The 20646-nt window shown below is 39.6% G+C and overlaps 1 protein-coding gene across 2 annotated transcripts in view; it reads left to right on the plus strand.

Moving 5' to 3' along the window:
• The window catches only part of nek11 (NIMA-related kinase 11), a 145886-nt gene that overhangs the window by 74096 nt on the left and 51144 nt on the right, over positions 1–20646 (plus strand). For both annotated transcript variants that reach the window (XM_017683970.2, XM_037533901.1), the window contains 6 exons: positions 7802–7951; positions 8304–8382; positions 13876–13961; positions 16014–16133; positions 17662–17755; positions 17866–17992. In XM_017683970.2, the coding sequence (XP_017539459.2) occupies positions 7802–7951; positions 8304–8382; positions 13876–13961; positions 16014–16133; positions 17662–17755; positions 17866–17992 (656 nt within the window). The remainder of the gene's footprint in view (positions 1–7801; positions 7952–8303; positions 8383–13875; positions 13962–16013; positions 16134–17661; positions 17756–17865; positions 17993–20646) is intronic.

Consider the following 20646-nt stretch of genomic DNA (forward strand, 5'->3'; position numbering starts at 1 on the left):
AACACATTTCCTTATGATGGCCCATTCAGGAGTTTAGCTCTGCTCATACATTCTACAGCAGTTTAGCCCACCTATTCCGCCTATATCAGTTGAGCCCCACCCATCCAGCCTGCTGCAGTTTCACTCCACCATTCAGACTACATCAGTTAAACTACAGCGGTTTAGCTCCACCCATTAACGATGTACAGCAGATTCTCTCTAACCATTCAGTCTACATCAGTTTAGCCCCACCTATTCAGCCTACAGCAGTTTATCCCCACCCATTCAGACTACAGGAGTTTAGCACCACCCATACAGACTACTGGAGTTTAGTCCCATGCATTCAGCCTACAGTAATTTAGCCCCACCCATTCCACCTATAGTAATTTAGCCCCACCTATTCAGCCTACAGCAGTTTCACTCCACCCATTCAGACTCTATCAGTTTAGCCCTGCCCATTCGCATTGAAGTGATGTGGATTGTTATGTTATGAGTTATCTGGAGTGGAAACTGTGTGAAAGCGATTAAATGTTGTGATGTTCCTGGCTGTCAGGAAGCAAACAGATCATTGCAGCTTTTGAAGGACCTAGACATAGAAAAGGAGCAGCTAAGAAAAGTTTTTTCCTCACAGCCCTGTGGATTTCAGTCTGAACTCAACGATTTGTTCCACATTTCAGCCTGGACTGCTCTTAAATGAGGGCAGCCAGTCAGAACAGAGCTCATTTACATATATCAGTCTTAAAGCCGCAGTAACAAAAACAGCCTGTTTACTTCAAAGTGACAAAGAGAGGCTCATGAAAACACATCAAACCCTACAAATATTTTAATGTTGTGAGCAGACATCTGGGAATAAATCGTGTTTTATCCTCCACCTGAGCTGTTTTTTACCCACAATTCTCTTCTACTGAGTTTGCCATGGCAACAAAAGGGAGGAGAGAGAAGGAATGGGGTAAGAAAGAGAGAATGGGATGGAATGATGGGATGATGAGGAAATATAGGGAAAGGAAATGAATAAGAGAAATAGAATGAGAGTAATAATGAAAAACAGCAAAATATGTTAGAGAGAGAGAGAGAGAGAGAGAGAGAGAGATCTCATTGCCAAATAGCCTCGGGCATCCACTGCTAATTTAACAATCTCATACCCTCACACACATCTTGGATGTGTACAAACACACACACGACACACACACACTCTCACTTCTGCTTGTGTGTATGTGTGTGTGTGTGTGTGTGTTGGACAGTGGTGGACAAAGTACACAAATCATGTACTTGAGTTAAAGTAGAGATACTCAAGGTAAAATATTACTCCAGTAAAAGTAGACATTCCTCCCTTTAGACCTCCACTTGAGTAACAATATACAAGTATTTACCTTCAAATGTGTTTAAGTATCAAAAGTAAAACTACTAAAAGATTCATTTTGGCTTTAATGTCCTATTAGCATTTTTATAACAAGACTTGCTTCATGAACTCATTTCAGGTGAAAGTCCTCCAGTGTCTCTCTTGGTAAACCAGTCTTTTAATAGAACGTCATTAATTAGTGACGCTGACGTCTATTAAAATGATCATAAGCACAAAACACTGAAGGCAAACAGTTTCCATCAGGTAGAACCGAGTGGCTCTGAAATCACTTTAAAAAACAAGCAAAGTTTCAGTTTAAGATTTATTTACAACTTAGTTCAAAGTTTAAGTTTAATAAAAACTGGCTTTAAACTCAGGATCACAGATGAGCTCCTTTACTATGTTGATCTGTAGGCCTCTGTTCATAAACATAAACCAGCCCAAACTAATTTACTATAAAATGAAATGGTGTTTGTAGAAATTCAGAAAAAAGCCGCGTCAGTCACGACTGCATATGTGGACATATTTCTATATTGTGCTCTATTTACACAAAGTTAGGTTAGTTCATCATTTATGTTGAACAGACTCTCCCAAAATTTTATGCTGCTGCACTGATGTTGAACCGTGTGCTGCACTGGGTCAGTGTGACCAACAGGTCAAAACAAGCTCAAAACAAAGTGACCGCTGTGCCCTGATTGGTGCTCTTGCTTTGCACTTCTTTCATTTTGACATGTTACGTTTTTATACACACAGAAACCAAAAGGAACGAAAGATTTCTCAAAATGTAGTGGAGGAAAAAGTCAGATATTAGACTTTGAAATCTAGTGGAGTGAAAGTAAAAAGTCACCCAAAATGGAAAAACTTCAGTACAGATACACAAAAAAAACTACTTAACTAAGTAACTAATTACAACCCCAATTCCAATGAAGTTGGGACGTTGTGTAAAACATAAATAAAAACAGAATACGATGATTTGCAAATCCATTTCAACCTATATTCAATTGAATACACTACAAAGACAAGATATTTAATGTTCAAACGCATAAACTTTATTGTTTTTTGCAAATATTCACTCATTTTGAATTTGATGCCTGCAGCACGTTCCAAAGAAGTTGGCACGGGGGCGTGTTTACCACTGTGTTCACCTTTCCTTTTAACAACCCTCAATAAGCGTTTGGGAACTGAGGACACTAATTGCTGAAGCTTTGTAGGTGGAATTCTTTCCCATTCTTACTTGATGTACAACTTCAGTTGCTCAACAGTCCGGGGTCTCCATTGTTGTATTTTGCGCTTCATAATGCACCACACATTTTCAGTGAGAGACAGGTCTGGACTGCAGGCAGGCCAGTCTAGTACCCACACTCTTTTACTATGAAGCCATGCCGTTGTAACACGTGCAGAATGTGGCTTGACGTTGTCTTGCTGAAATAAGCAGGACGTCTCTGAAAAAGACGTTGCTTGGATGGCAGCATATGTTACTCCTAAACCTGTATGTACCTTTCAGTATTAATGGTGCCTTCACAGATGTGCAAGTTACCCACTAACACACCCCCATACCATCAGAGATGCTGGCTTTTGAACTTTACGCTGACAACAATCCGTTTCCTCTTTCCTGGAGGACACAACATGCATGATTTCCAAAAACAATTTGAAATGTGGACTCGTCAGACCACAGGACACTTTTCCACTTTGCATCAGTCCATCTCAGATGAGCTCGGGCCCAGAGAAGCCGGTGGTGTTTCTGGGTGTTGTTGATATATGACTTTTGCTTTGCATGGCAGAGTTTTAACTTGCACTTGTAGATGGAGCGACGAACTGTGTTCACTGACAGTGGTTTTCTGAAGTGTTCCTGAGCCCATGTGGTAATATCCGTTACAGAATGATGCCGGTTTTTAATACTCTCTGAGGGATCGAAGGTCACGGGCTTTCAATGGTGGTTTTCTGCCTTGCCGCTTACTTGCAGAGATTTCTCCAGAATCTCTGAATCTTTTGGTGATATTATGGACTGTAGATGATGAAATCCCTAAATTCCTTGTAATTGCACATCGAGAAACATTGTTCTTAAACTGTTGGACTATTTGCTCACGCAGTTGTTCACAAAGTGGTGAATCTCGCCCCATCCGTGCTTGTGAACGACTGAGCCTTTCAGGGATGCTCCCTTTATACCCAATCATGACACTCACCTGTTTCCAATTAACCTGTTCACCTGTGGAACGTTCCAAAGAGGTGTTTTTTGAGCATTCCTCAACTTTCCCAGTCTTTTGTTTCCCCTGTCCCAACTTCTTTGGAACGTGTTGCAGGCATCAAATTCAAAATGATTGAATATTTGCAAAAAACAATAGATTTTATCCATTTGAACATTAAATATCTTGTCTTTGCAGTGTATTCAATTGAATATAGGTTGAAAAGGATTTGCAAATCATCGTATTCTGTTTTTGGAATTTTTTTTGGAATTGAGGTTGTATATTTACTTAGTTACTGTCCACCACTGTTGTTGGAGTATGTCTGAGTGTGAGAGGCTCTGATGAGATGATGCGCTGTAGTGGCATAAGAAAGACCACCAACACACCAGAGACCACCAAAGATGGAGAGAGAAGAGAAAAACGACAGAGAGAGAGAGAGAGAGAGAGAGAGAGAGTGCAAGAGAGAAGGAGAGAGAGAGTAGAGAAAGTGGGAAGAGACAGATGAGAAGAAAAAGATGGACAGAAAGAGAGGGAAGGAAAAAATGGAAAGAGATAAGATATATATGGAGAGAGACAGAGAGAGAGAGAGGTGGAGAAGGGAACAAGGGAAAGAAAAACACGGAGAGAGATGGAGGGAAATAGAGAGATAGAAAGAGAAAGAGAAACATGAAGTGAGAGAGAAGAGAAAGTGGAGAGATACAGGGGAAGAAAAAGAGGGATAGAGAGAGCGGAAAGAGGAAAATTGAGAGAAAGCGTGAGAGATAAGAGAAAGATGTAAAGAGAGAGCGGGGAAAACAAGGGAAAGAAAAATGGACTGAGTGATGGAGGGAAAGAGAGACGATGGAGGAGAAAGAAAAAGGAGAGAATGTAGGGAAGAGATCGAGAGAAAGAGAAAGATGTAGAGAGAAAAGAGAAACAATCTTGTGGAAGCTTTTTACGAAGAAAAGTCTTCATTTTTGATGTACGACAAAATTAAGATTTTTATTCAGCGCAATGTTTGTGTCATTTAGGTTAGTTTGTTTATTAACAAATGAGAAACAACCAAAACCAGGTTCTTATTATAGAATACAAATATACATATACCTTTACATATGGGACTTTTTATTATATATAGGTACTTATGTGCATATAGTACATATGGAACATCTATATGTCCCCTCATCCTGACACTGTATGAAAACAAGTATATGTGTGTGAGGCTGAAAGAGTGTGTCTGTGAGAGCCGTGTGGCCCACGAGAGAGCAAGAGAGAAGAGAAAGATGGATAGGGAGAAGAGAAAGAAAGAGAGAGAAGAGAAAGATGGAAAAAGAAGAGACAGAAGGAGAGAGAAGAGAAGGAGAGAGAGAAGAGACAGAAGGAGTGAGAAGAGAAGGATAGAGAGAAGAGAATGAAGGAGAAAGGGGGAGAAAGATGTGAAGGAGAGGGAGAAACATGGACAGAGAGAGAAGAGAAAGTAGGAAGAGACCGTGAGAGAAGAGAAAGATGGAGAGAGAGGAGAAAGATGGAGAGAGAAAGATTTGAAGGGGGAACGGGAGAAACATGGACAGAGAGAGAAGAGAAAGTGGGAAGAGACCAAGGGGAAGAAAAAGATGGACAGAGAGAGGGAGGGAGGGAGAGGGAGGGAGGGAGAGGGTGTTGGGGGGGGAGGCATCACCACCCTGATGAATTGAAAACGGGCTGCAGTTTAGTTTCTGTGAATGATTGTTTGATCAGTATGTTTTGAGACTTTAACATTGTTTACAGATGACATCAAACTCTTAATTTAAAAAGCCAGGAGAACAGTTTTTCAGTGATATCAGCCCTTTAATGAAGAGAACCACTATAAGCACCTTTAAATCAAGAGTTATCGGGAAGGCCTCTGTACCGCTGAGCAGAGCCGCTGCTGTGTCCACCTCCTGGGAGCAATACTGAATGTACAGCTTTCAATGAAATATTAGCTTCATATTCTCGCATCTTCAGAACCCCCCCTTCGCAGCATGAGAACTAAGTTATTTGCAATATATGTCCATACTTTCACAAGAAATAGATTGTATCTTTAATATAGAACGAATGCAAAAATCTTAATGAAAACAATCTGTCACTGCATTGTCAGAATGGATCCTGGCAGTAATGATGAGGGTCCTAAGGATGCTGTATGTACAGAAGAGAGAAGAGAAAAATGACATGTCGTTTTCTGTTCTCTCAGGCAGCTACGATGGCACCTGTAATACTACATTTATTTTAAAAACAAAACTGCTTATTAATTATCATATTAAATCTATACTTTTGCAGTTTCTCACAAACTCGTGAGCTCTTTTTCATTCAATCTGTTTCCATTTGACACCTTATTTCAACTTATTTGGTCAAATTCTGCTTATTTTGTGCTTTGCTTAAAGCGAAAGTCTGGCTTAACACCAACCCCATCCCAAATCCAGTCTAAAGTTTTAGCACTGGAGCTATGAGGCTAATGTTGCTAACGAGTAATGGAAGCTTATACCCCACCAATTAGCATTTTGCTTAACTGCATGGCTACACCACCTCAAACTGGGACAAGTTGGTAAAGGGCAATTCGACTGATTTTTCCTAATTCCTCCATAATTCAGGGTGTGAGATGTAAACAGGGAGATTCAGGGTGGTTTGGTGTGAAATGGTTCAGATGTCTTTACAGTGGTGGTGATAGGAACCAGGGGTCAACATGACTACAACACACACATAGACATTTTATTTACTATCTAAAACCAGCAGTGAACCTACACGAGTCTTCTGAGTTCATATGGAATGTTGATGATGGGAGAAAGGGTGGAAAATCTGAAAGCATTAGTTTTCTATGGGGACTAATTTGCCTCACAGTTCCTGCATGTATCCCTCCACCATGAATGGATTTTAAACATGTTTTAAGCCAAATCCTTTGTAAAACTATCCTAAAACAGTGTCTCAGGCATCAGGCAGTGAATTCATAACCATTTCATGTAGTAACTTTCTGTGAGGGAGCTTTTAGAGGTGGATGTCTGGTTCCTATCACCACCACTGTGAACAATTCTAACTTGGTTTCTCTAGATCAGAGCATTTCACACCACACTGCTCTGAAGGACTCTGCATCTTAATCATTTAATTATGCATTTTAAAAAGTTGCTGGAATTTCAAGCTTTATTCAAACTTTAATCTTCAAACTTTCTGTTGATAATTCTGAGGAGTCAAGATGTCCCTGCAGTCTGCGATACAGACATTTCCACACAGCACTCAGTGATGGAATTTACTGACTTATGATTAATTCTTAATGAGCATAAGCACATCAATCAGTATAATCACAGTTGTCATTGTTGTCGTTATTGTGCAGGTATGGGCACATCTGAGGGATCTGTGCCTTCCTCTCAATACCACAGTGTATTTGCAGTAAATGTAGTATTAATGTTCAACTAGAAAGACTCAAAGCTTTAACCGAACAGTGCCTGCGGATCAGTGTGGGGGTCCACACTTCAGTTCCTCAATCTCTGAACTAGAGTGCACATAAATTCCATGGGGATAATTCATAGCAGTTACTGAATAATTCATAGTATATTCTGAAAAAGTCATAGAGGGTACTGAATAATTCATAGGAGATACTGAACAATTCGTAGTGTTTACTCAGTCATTCATAGACGCCGAATATTAGTGGGTACTGAATGATTAATAGTGGCTACTGAATAAATCATAATCTTTACTGAATAATTTGTGGTGTTTACTTAATAATTCATAGCAAACACTATTATTTAGTAATTTAATAGTATTTACTGAATAATTCATAGTAGATGCAGAATAATTCATAGTAGGTACTGAATAATTTATAGTAGATACTGAATAATCCATAGTGGGTACTACATGATTCATATTAGGTACTGAATAATTCATAGTAGATATTGAATGATTCCTAGTAGGTACCAAATAATTAATAGTATATATTGAATGAGTCTTTATGGTCTCTAAATAATTATTTATAGTGGTTACAAAATAATTACTGAATTAAAAAATAGTTACTGAATAATAATTTAATGGTTAATGAATAATTCATGGAAGTAACTAAATCATTCATAGTAGTTCTAAGTAATTCATGGTAGTTACTGTAATTAGTAAATACTTCATTGAGGTGAGTGTGATGTGTTAGGCAGGCAGTTGGTGAGCTAATTGGTGGGATATAAGCTTGCATTACTTCTTAGTTAACTTAGCCTCATAGTAAAGCTAAAGAAGCAAACGTTAGACACCAAACACATCTTGGCTGACTGACTACATTTTGGGGTAAGAGGGCAAAAACTATCGCCTTAGTATTGATGTGTGTTGTGTGCAGGTCTTTAGGCTGTATTCTGTATGAGATGTGCTGTTTGAAACACGCCTTTGAGGGTCATAACTTCCTGTCCATGGTGCTGAAGATTGTAGAGGGCTCCACGCCGTCACTGCCGGAGAGATACTCACAGGAGCTGAACGCTTTGCTGCAGAGGTATGAAGCTAACAGTGGGCGATATGGTGAAAATACACTATATAATTTCACAATGTTTTGCTTTTCTGTAGTTTGCAAATGAATTGGACTCAATAAAATGTACCAGCAGAGCAGTTGCACTACATTGAAAGCCACAAAGAACCTAAATCTATGTTTACACAGCTACAATTTTGAGAAATCAGTGGAATTGACTCTAAAGTTTTAAATTACTGTCTATTTTAGACACTCACAGGCTTGTCTGGCAGTGAGTGGTCAGTTATTATCGGATGTTGGCACTGGCCTGATTAAATTCCTTAGTTCCTGTTCTGCTGTGCTTTCCCTCTTTGTCTCTCTCTCTCTTCTCTGCTGTTAGGATGTTGCAGAAGAATCCCTCATGCAGGATCTCTGCAGCAGATGCTCTGAGCAGCACTTTTCTGGAGGAACTCACTCAGGTACAGAACCAGCTTTCATTAGCTCTGCTCTTATCTCACATCATATCTACTTGAGAGATGAATAACAGGACCAGAGTGAATGAGTAAGACTGAAACTCAAAACTTGTCTGGACTCTTCAGAACTGGGGGGGCTCAATCAGGTCTTGAGAGCATGTTAGACAGTAGGTACTGAATAATTCATAGTAATTACTGAATAATTCATAGGAGGTACTGAATAATTCATAGTAGTTACTGAATAAGTCATAGTAGTTACTGAATAAGTCATAGTAGATACTGAATAATTCATAGTAGGTACGTAATAATTCATAGGAGATAGTTAATTATTCATAGGAGATACTGAATAATTTGTAGTGGATTCTGAATAATTCATAATACACTGTTATAAATTCTGTGCAAGTACATTTTCGTCCATCAAGGTACATACAGTGTAAATCTTCCCTCAAAGGTACAGCTGTGGTTTTAAGGTCTGATTGTGAAGTTTTTCTTGGTGAAAAGTTTGTATTTGTTCTTTTTCATAACCGAATGTTTTAAAACAGAACAGTAAAATAAACAGCCTGAAGACAAGACAGAATGTGGAGTCAGTACAGCTTAGAAAATATAATTTCAGTGGATTATAGTACAGTTATGTTCCCTGAATAAAGGTACTAAGATGTACCATTGAGGGTTCCAGCCCAGTGACAAGAGGGAGACTGCACCATTGACAGTCTTATAACAGTCTGAATAACTTATGGCAGTTACTGAATAATTGGTGACATTTTAATTGGATGTCCCACTGTACTTGTCTTATACTTGTCTTGCATTTAGCTCAACTACATATCCATAAAATTCACCTTAATTTTCTCAAACCTAACCCTGACCTCAACCTAAAACCTAGACATGCTCTTCACCCATGTCCTAAACCCAACCCTAACTTCAACCTAAAACCTAGACATGCTCTTCACCCAGGTCCTAAACCCAACCCTAACTTCAACCTAAAACCTAGACATGCTCTTCATCCAGATTCTAAACCTCACCCTAAAATCTCCAGAGAGTCTCACCGGGTAGTTTGTTAATATTTTATTTATAGATAATCGAAAAAAAAGTGTGACTGAATAATTTTTCATAGGTACAGAACAATTTATAAATAATTAGAGAATAATTTACAGTAGATACTAAATCATTTGTAGTAGTTATTAAAATATAAGTCTTGCAATCCCTGTTTATTTTTGTACTGGCTGCATCTTTGATACTGAATTGTGGATTGATTAGTGCACCAGCGAGCAGATTCCTTCAGTGTCTGAACCATAAGAATGTGTGAGACAGTACCTTTACATTTTCATGCACTGATTTATTGATTTATTGATATTAGAAGCACTGTTTCACTCACATAACAGAGGCCAACACACACACACACACACACACACACACACACACGGTCCCCTCTGAAAGCTCTGTGCGGAATTTTCCATCCACAGGCTATTACACCATCACACCTCCGAAACATGTAATCAGCGTCCAAAACGATGACACCACACACAACCACACAATAGCCTTTAATGCACTTCTCTCTCTCTCTGTTGCTGACCGTGTAATTTGTGCCTTTGTAAATGTTTTCTTCTCTCAGCGCACTCCTCCGTCCCCCTGAGGATCATGTCCCCGTCTCTCCTTCAGTTTCCGCTCTGGGAATCTGAACAAAGAGAGAAGACAAAGCTATACAGAAGAGCTTCACAGTCTCTGAGGAGTTAGATAACCTAGCATCCGCGCTTCCACTCATGTTCACAATGTTAAGCTAAATGCTAAATAGCAAGACATCCCCGAATCTGAGACTTCTGTGTGGCTGAAGCATAAACGCTATAGAAGCTGTATAAATGCTCATGTAAAAGTGTTTTACTACAATTGTGGCCTAAATTTGTGACCAAACCTCTGAGACAATGAAGGTATCGAAGTTAGAGAAGCTAGCCAAGGTGGAGAGGTTAGCTAGCACTGTTGCTAGGAGCTATTATGCTACAGATTTGGCTCAGCACTCTCACTATGTCACACTGTATAGTCCCCACCATTTTGAGGACTGAAATAAGGAGTGACGGCGCGATGCTAGCTATAGCTGTGCTTTGTGATTTACCTGCAAGAAACTGAGAGACTAAAGACGAGACACAGAACTTTAATTCAGTGTTTTCACTCCAGGCTTGGAGCCACTTCACTGTATAGTTCAGTGTTTCTCTGCTGTTCACACCTCGTTCAGCTCAAGAAGGGATGAATTAGCTAATAATATCAGGTATTTTAACCAGGAAACCACAGTTATGCAGTGCAGCGGTTGCAGGACTGGAGCTGAACTCTGAACTAACTGCACTAGCAAACTTACAAAATCGGTTTCTCCATTCAAACATCATTTAAATCTCCAGAGACAGAGAATGAAATTATACTGGCTGTTTGCAGCTCCGTTAGGGGGACGACTGTTCATCTCTCGGCTGATAACATTAGCTAAAGTTCTCTAAAGGCTGGCATTGCTCACATCTGTGTTAATTAGCTGATGTTGTTACCCTCCTATGATGACCGAGTTTCTTCTCCTCTTTATGCAACACCGTGGGATCCTTTACTCACCCTGATGTGAAGAGCCGGTGGGCTTCTCTGCTTTTAAATGCCTTCAGAGACTCTCCAGAATAGGAGAGGGGCTGAGTACGAGTTAAATATAAATGTCAGGAAAATTTGGTAACTTTTCCGCCAGTTTAAGTGGATCCAGAAGTTCAGGGTACTCAAATTTGTCGAGTAACGTTTTTCTCTTCCATAGTGAGGTGAGTGAGTGAGTGAAAGCACAGTTCATTGATTTTAGCCATCTTTCACCTCAAGTTAAGTTTGTACAGAGCAGCAAAGCCAGAAATTCGGCCCCAAATATGGCAGCCATAACAGGTGACTGAAACCCTAGTATATGTTCTATTTTCTCACCACTGTTTCAGAGCAGTCGTGTAGTGTTGAGAAAATAGTGAATATGCTATAAATATAAATATGGCAGACACACTATATATGTGCCGTATTGAAACCATAGTCTGTCTCTTACAAGAGCAGTTGTTTATTTGCTAATAGCATGCTTAACTGCTACTTTTACAGGGCTGACATTAGCAAACCTTACCCAAACCTTACCCATCCCCTTAAATGGCCAGGGCCCACTGGTGGGCCAAAGGTTTAATTATACACTTCTATAAGCTAAGAATGGCCTAACCAGATTGCATTGAAGTCCATGTAGTTACCCCTGAATATGTAATCAGCCTGAGATTTTAAGGGGTTACAGTTAACATCGCATTAATAGAAAATGGCATCTTTACATACATAATATTGTGATATATTATATCTAAGTATAAATACTTCAATGATTTATTAATGTATTAATATTGTGATGTGTATTAGCGATATGATAATGATATGCATGCTTCTTGCCAATGCTGGTAGCAACTCTTTATTCGTCAGAATCATTACTCACTGGTGTTTTCATTCACAGTGTCTATTTTTACATCGAGTCATATCAGCGTGTCTGTGACTGACTCCTGGAGACTCAAACATGGATCCTGGGGTGGTTTCCATAGAAACCAACGAACAAGAACCAGTCAAAATTATTTATCAATCATCATGTTAAATTGAGTAAACTGTGCAGCACATGTCGAAACTGATGTTTTTCTTCTTCCTGACTCCTGAGGCATCTTGGAACATAAAAATATGGAAATATATGCAAACATTTGGGCACTCCTGGCCAAATTACATATTTTATTTTAATGTTTTCTTTAAGTGACAATAATAGATTCATATGTTAAAGCACAGTTACTTTATAATTGATTTACTATATCAATGTTTGGACACCCTTCCAGCTGTAAAGTTTCTGAACCTAATAAAGTTATGCCTTAAATGACTTGTTGGGACTGGTCAGGCATTAGGAATTGTCAGCTGATGACAATTCCAGATCGTAATGAATTCCCTGAATCTCTAAACCTTGTGTTAACATTGAACAACCATGGCCTCCTTAGCTGGCTGAGGGTCTGACAGTGAAGCTAATTGATGCCTACAAAGCAGGGAAGATTATAAGAAGGTATTAAAGCACATCCAGCTTGGAATTTTCACTCTTTAAAATGTCATTAAGAAATGGCAATTAAGAGAAACTGTGGGACTCAAGGCATGAACTGAAACTCTCAGACAGAACTGCTCATATGCTGGCCTGAAAGGTAAAGCAAAACCCCCATATGGCAGCAAAAAACCTGTAGGAATATTGCAGTGTTGCTTGCACAAACATGACACAAACATAAACATTAACATCTGAAGTACACAAAACAGCATCTGGTTAAGCCAGAGAGATTTTGGAAACCAGTGATGTGGACTGATAAAGTAAAACAGGAACTAATTGGCTACAATCAGCAAAGGTATGTTTGGAGAAAAATGTTTGGAGCAGCATTTGATGAAAAGAACGCTGTGCTGACTGTTAAGCATGGTGGTGGATCTGTTATGTTTTGGGGTTGTGTAGCAGCCAGTGGCTCAAGAAGCATTGCACAGGTGGGTGGAAGAATCCATTCCACTAAACTGCACCAAATTCTGACACAGTCAGACAAGAATCTGAAGCTGGAAAGAGGCTGGCTTCTACAGCAGGACAGTGACCCAAATATACCCCAAAACTCACTATTAACAACTTCAAGCTGAAGCTTTTTTTGGTACTGCCTTCACAGCCCTCTGACTTGTGCTGTGCAAACACCCACTTTTTGCTTCCACTCACTGGCCTCTTTACTGGAAATGCCAACATTGTGCTTTCACTCATTGGCCGCTTTATTGGAAACACCAACCATGTACTTCCATTCACTGGCCACTTCATTAGAAACACCTACCTTGGGCTTTCACTAACTGGCCACTTTATTAGAAACACCTATGTTGCGCTTCCACTCACTGGCCACTTTACTGGAAACTTGCCAGTGACACAAACATGACCCTAATATACCCCAAAATTCACCATTAACAACTTCAAGGGATGCAAGCTGAAGCTTTTTTTTTGATACTGCCTTCACAGCCCTCTGACCTCTGTGCTGCACATGCAAAACAGCCCAATAATACTGCAGATCTGGAAGCATTCTGTGAGGAAGAGTGGGTACAAATTCCTGAAACAGGAATAGAAATATTCCTAGCTGGCTACTAGGGTTTGTGAGCTGCCATATCTTCCAAAGGGAGTGTTGTTTGGACTTAGTACGATGTCCCAGATTTTGCACATGCCACAACTACTATATATCATGCTATTTATTAAGTAAATCTGATATGAAGTAACTGTGCATTAACAGTTGTATAAAATGTTGTTCTTTAGTTTTCTGCAGAGGTAAAGGTACAAACTTTACGTATGTATACGCATAACTTTGCCTTTAGGAATCAGCCCAGGAATAAAGTACAGTATATTTATATAAACTGTAGTGCCCCACAGTAACTGTGCTATTCTCACCCAGGCTCATTCAGATTTATGAGTTCTACACATTCTCTCTTATTCTTGTTTTATCTTAGACTGTACAACAGCAGTTTTCGGACCTGATGCTGATGGACAGAACAGAAGGGAAGGAGAGCGATGTTTCACAGATTGCTAGAGCGCTGTGAGTGGTCCCACGCCAAGAGCTTCCCAGCTTTTTTGTTTTGCTTACACTCTCAGCAGGCATTCTTTCTCCCACCTGTGTTCCAGCAAACCCCATCCTACTACCCTACAATTATCTAGGACTTCATGGGTAGCAGCCTGTCACACCAGTCATCTCTCCATTCTAGTCCTCTCTTCCACAAACTGGATGCACAGTGAGGTTACTAGCCAACCCGAACCTAAGAAACAGGTCACCACAGCTAATTGCAGCCCAGGAGGGATTTGTTGGGAAATGATGAGTAAAAAACTGTCAGTACATCATGTGACATTGTGATGGCATTTGCACTGGGGAATTCTGGGAGTGATGCTTTTTTTCACTCCTTTTTCAATTTCACACCTACATGTCTAAAAATACGTGACTCCTGTGTCGTGTGGCTGCTGTTTGAAACGTGTAATCAGGTGGGAGATAACGAGTGACTCTCCTCCATTAATTCAGCCTAATTAAAAACCTCATCACCCATAGTCTGCGTCAATCTTTCATAGCCATGATCTGTTGGAAATGTCTCAGGTTCAATCTCAGACACCCCACTGTTCCTAATATAGACCACAACATACAATCCACTACCTTGTACTTCCATTCACTGGCCACTTTAATAGAAACAGCCACCTTGTATTTCCACTCAATGGCCACTTTATTGGAAACACCCTTGTTGAGCTTCCCGGACTGGCCACTTTATTAGAAACACCCACTTTTTGCTACCACTCGTTGGCCTCTTTATTGGATACACCTACCTTGTACTTCCACACACTTACCACTTTATTAGAAACACCTACCTTATGCTTTCACTAACTGGCCACTTTATTAGAAACACCTACCTTATGCTTTCACTAACTGGCCACTTATTAGAAAAACCTATGTTGTGCTTCCACTCACTGGCCACTCTATTGGAAGCACTTACCATGTACTTACACTCATGGCCACTTTATTGGAAACACCTTGAACTTACCTTCACTGGCCACTTTATTGGAAACGCCTTGTACTTAACACTCACTGGCCAGTGAGAAGCCTTTATGTCTCTTTATACTCTCCTGTGCCACTTTATTAGAAACTCCCCTTGCTGGTGTACATCCTATAGTCCTTCATCTGTGGTCAGTTTCTAGATATTTTTGAGTGGTGAAAGCACAGTGTAGGTGTTTAAAAGTGTAACAAAGTGGTCAGTGAGTGGAAGCACAATATGGGTGTTTCTAATATAGTGGCCAGTGAGTGGAAGCACAATATGGGTGTTTCTAATAAAGTGTCCTGTGAGTGGAAGCACAGTGTGGGTGTTTTCCAATTGAGCGACCAGTGAGTGGAAGCACAGGGTGGGTGTTTCTAATAAAGTGGCCAGTGGGTGGAAGCACAAAGTGGGCGTTTCTAATAAAGTGGCCAAGGAGAGTCTTTCATGAAGGGCTTCTTCACTCAAATAGCATGTTACATTCTCAACAGAGAGCCTTTTAAAATTCATGTTTTGGCATTTTTAAAGCCAGGCAGTCACGATGCAGCCCACACGACCTCAGTTTGTGAGACTTTATCCCTCTTTATCCCCTTACTTTACTTTTTTCTCTCTCTGCCTCTCACTTTTTTTCGGACGCCTTTTCCTCTCAGTGCTCTGCTATTGAAGTATCTGAGCTCTCGATTAAGAATGAGTCTGACTGACCTTTCAGAATCATTAGGCACTTCACTAGCATGTTTAACCAAGCAGGCTGTGCAGAGAAATTGCACTCTTGGGGATGTGAAGCTGTCCAACTCATGCTCATGAATGCCCTAATGGCTGTCACCGTTGCTGTGCAGTGATATTGTTTCCTGTTTTGATGTTGGTGTGTCCCTCGGTGTCTTCGCAGCTCAAGTAGGCCATTTATTGCTTTGAAGATCCGTGCAGATACCAAATGCAGCACGCTGCGCGGTAGGATGACACATACATTAAGAAAGGAAACATTTTTCCTGCATAATTTCTCCTGAAACTTGGCCATTCTTGTCCACTGTGTTGAACAAAGCACTTCCTGTTGTCATGACCTTCCTGTTCTCGCTCCGCAGGCAGAGGAAGGTGCACCTGCAGACCCTCAGAGAAAGATCAGAGGTTGAGAAGATGAGCCCCCGAGAACGGATGAGGCTGCGGAAGCTGCAGGCTGCGGACGACAGGGCCAGGAAGTTGAAGTGAGCACAGTTAAAGGGATCATTCAGGCCAAAAACTTTTACATGGCTACTGGCTAATAATAAATTACCCCTGGTAGCCACTAATTAGCATGTCTCTACTTCACCGTAAGGCCAACACCTCACCTCACGACCACAGAATATTCATTAAAATATTCACTAATTAGCTGCTGCATAGTACGCCTTAAGACATAATAAGCGTGAGAATTTAATTTATTCATTTACATTTAACTTAAATTACAGGCTTATTATTCACTTATTCACCAAATGTTATTACTAGGTCACTGCAATGAATTTAGTATTTATTATAATGAATCAGTATCTGCTATAGCTTATTGTGTGTCTGCTATTATTTAATCAGTATCTACTATGAATTATTCGGTTTATATGCATATATGCATTATTCACTATTATAAACTAATTAGTATCTACTATAAATCAATTAGTATCTGCTATAAAATATTCAGCATCTCCTATGAATCTAGTACCCACTATGTAGTGTATATTATGCATTGTTCACTAATTACTATAACCTAATTAGTACATACTATAACTCAATTAGTGTCTGCTAGTAAATATTCAGTATCTACTATGAATTATTCAATATCAGTATATACTAAGCATTATTCACTCACTACTATAAATGAATTATTATATACTATGAATCAATTAGTGTGTTATTAAATATTCAGTATTTATTCAAAATTATTCAGCATCCGCTATGAATTATTTAGTAAATATCAATAATTATTCACTACTATAAACTAAGAAAGAATAAGTATCTACTATGAATTATTCAGTATTTACTATTAAGTATTTAGTATTTATTATGAATTTTTCATTACATATTGCAAATTATACAGTAACTTCTATAAATGAATGTCTATTATGAAATATTCACTAACTACTGTAGCTGGGACTGTGGATTATATGAGTAGTAAAGTAATCTACTGTATATTTGCTAATGGTAATTGGTGCTAAGTGATGACTGCCGGTGTTCATTCATCGCTAGCCGCTAACTGAGCAGTGAACACTACTGTGTGTTGATGAAAGGCGACTTTCTGAGCTTATTTTGGTCACTTTCTCTGAAAGTAGAGTTGGGATGAGGACCAGTGATTGGAGTCAGATGTTAATGTAACGTGGACAGTCAGAAACCCCTCAAGGTCACAGTGTGTCACAAAAATACATTAGCTTTGCCTGATATTTATCTGGATTAGTATGATGTGTTTCTGTTTGTCACCATGTAGATGAGTGTCTGCATGGACACTTAGCCATCTGCGTATGATGTTTTCCATAATAATAACCCGACGGGACATTTTCATAAATATGTCTGTCCATTATAATGAAAACAGAACATCTCAGATTACCTCCCTGTATCTGCTGCAAATTGATGTGGAGATGAGCTCATGAGCTGATATACAGTACGACACGGCTCTGTGTGTGGATTACCCAGTTTTCCTTAGTTTTATGCTGTATTTGGGATGATCAGGTGACGGATGACAGGTTTATATTATGCCATTCACTTCCACAGAATGATTGTGGAGGAGAAATATCAGGAGAACCACCATCGCATGATGGAGCTTCGCTCCCGACACTTCCAGAAAATCAGTGTGAATGTTTTAAAGGTAAAACTAGTTTGTATGTTCATAGTTTCCTTTTCATGCAAACACATTCTGAATTTTATGATTTTATGTCACATAATTCAAAACATTCTCTCCTGGTGTCTGTCACGAAGGAGAAACCTGAGGAAGCTGACTTCCAGATGCAGCCAACCACAGACCAGAATTTTACTAGCAGCCTCTGTGGACCAATGGGAGAGCAGCTTGCAGACCGTTTGAACATGTCTGAGAAAACAGAACGTGGTGAGGGCTGTTTCTGCTGTATGTGGGGCTGTATTTGAATGTATTCTTCATATTTGCGTGTTAAAATGAGGGTATATATATATCATCATCATCATCAGGATTACATGTAAGAATAAGGCGACACTTGTAGCTTCACTGGTGGTACTTTGAAATACTGCATGTGGGTCACTCTACAGAAACATCCACTTTTTATCTATCTGTAACCAGTTAACCAAATGGACTAGGATAATAAGATGAGGTTTATTCTCACCAGATGAAAGTGTAGTCAGAGTACAAGCATGGGTCAAAGCCAGATGGTGCAGTGGGATCACAAGGGTGATCATAACATCAAGCGGTCAAAACTAAAGGGGCAGGCAGAAGACGTAGTCACAGGGCATTCAAAGGGTTCCAAAAACACACAGCAATGGTCCAAGGCAAAGGTACAAAAAGGGGCAAGCAAATGGCTGCTAATGTTTTTAGCTTCATGCTAACCTTCATGCTTATAGAAAACAGTGAGTTGTACATTGTCAGAACCCACTTAATCAAGTCTGTTAGAGATACTGAACAACTCCGCACGCTTTTGAAGTGAGTATGTAATGATCAGCTAATCCTTGTTAGCTATGTTAGCTTTGTAGCTGCAGTGCTAAAACTAAAAACACATGCTTCAGAGAACAGACATGTCTTGGCTGTAAGGGAGAGAAAACATGCACATTGGATTTAGCAATTAACAACGGCTTAAATGGCACTCAGTGCGTCCAGCCGAGCGTGGAAACAGAGCTGAGGTGCGGAGCTGAGGTGCGGAGCTGGGTCCGGGCTCAGCTGTGCCACAGCTCTGAGTGGCTATCAGTGTGGTAATGTGAACACGGCCGCTGAGGGAGGCCTCAGGGAGCAAAGGCGTGGGTGGAAATGGGGTGCATTCATAAAGGTGAGGAGAACCGGTGGTGCGTGGGCAGGGAGAAAGCTCAGATGGTGTTTTTGGGTGACATTGGACTGCAGACTCCATGGGGAGCGTGGGGCTGTTCTGAATGCGTTTCTACTCATCAGCATCACAGCCATTCACACTGGGCCCATCATCTCACAGACTGGAAGCAGTAAAATTCAGGAATTGAGGGGAGATAAGAGTGTTTCTGCCCGCAGGACCCAGCCGGCCAGCATTCAGACTCTGATATTGAGGAGGCCTCTGAATATTACATACCTGCATTAGCCTAAAGGGAAGCGGCAGCATTTCATTAAACTAATCTCTGTAGACCAAACAGTAAGGGAACATAATCAGACGTGTTTATTTTTTTTCTAATTTAATGTAGTTCCAGTGTATATACAGGTACTACTATACTGTACTATATATATATATATATATATATATATATATATATATATATATATATATATACAAGCTGTAGCAATGGATCACATACAAAGAGAGCATCAGGAAGTAGGAAAGGTGGAGGTCTATTCTTGTCTTATTCTATTTTTGTTCTTGACCTTCACTAACCCTGTAAATTACAGAGAACCTGTTGTGGTCTAAATTAGCCTACTGGTGAATCATCATCCTAATGGCCATGTCATCATTATCTTAATCAAAAGACATGCTAAATGAAAGCAAAACGCCTCCTCCTTGACCCCATAATTGAGTTGGGCTACCGTGATGATAAATCTCTGCTCAGGGTTTTCAGGAAGGCCTGGGCGAAGATCTATGAGCTCCTGTCTTTACTGACGTTAACTCCAAATCAGAGCTCTTTAAAGAAAACGGAGACTGATTTATAATAAGAAGGTCCATTCTGAATTACAGCGCACATTACAATACAAATGTTTAAGAAGGAGAGACAAGCCAAAAATGAACATATAATGTGAGTGTGACTGTTTTATTACAGGATGTATATGTTTCTATGGTGAGCATATTAGAGACAGGCCTTTAGTTGGACCTAGAAATGTGAAAACCTGGTCAATATACACCATATAATGCAGCGAATTTCTGTCAGCACACCTATGAGCTTTCTAATATTATGTTAGTGCTAAAATAACACTCATCCACATTAACATTTTGTTGGTCATACTGGATTAAATGCAGACAGATAAAACTTGTCAAAATATTCCTTGTGTTTTATTCGAAGCTTGTAACAGACATTATTATATATCTGAGCTTATGTGTATCAGTGTTACAGTGAACCTGCTTAGACTACAGCTCTTATGTACCTAGAACTTCTAAAAGAACTTTTCTCAGAATGTCATGTTGTAAATCAAAGCATGATTGGTTGATTCTTCTGTCACTACAATAATTACAGAATGTTGGTTGTTAATCTAACATGTAAGGCCTTCAGTCCAACTCCTGAAGTCCTAACCAATAGGAGACCTTGCTTGGCTGTATCTACCTAGATACCACAGAGAGAATAACCCTTTTGTTTCCAAGCAAAACATAGCAAGGAAATAAGTGTCTTAATTGCAGCGTTTAAATACAATGAGCATGAAAATTATATTAAATAAAAATGAACTAAAAAGTACAGGCAGTTTTTTCTCACAGAAATCTTTATTCCTTTATGAAGGTCTTGAAGGTCTTCAGGGGATATATAGTACCAGACAAAGATATATATATATATATATATATATATTGTGTAATTACTGCCATAACCAAACCTCTGAAATGTGAACTTTATACTTGAAAGAAAAATAATGATAAT

This window comes from Pygocentrus nattereri, chromosome 24, assembly GCF_015220715.1.
Source record: "Pygocentrus nattereri isolate fPygNat1 chromosome 24, fPygNat1.pri, whole genome shotgun sequence".
In the NCBI taxonomy this organism is placed as follows: Eukaryota; Metazoa; Chordata; class Actinopteri; order Characiformes; family Serrasalmidae; genus Pygocentrus; species Pygocentrus nattereri.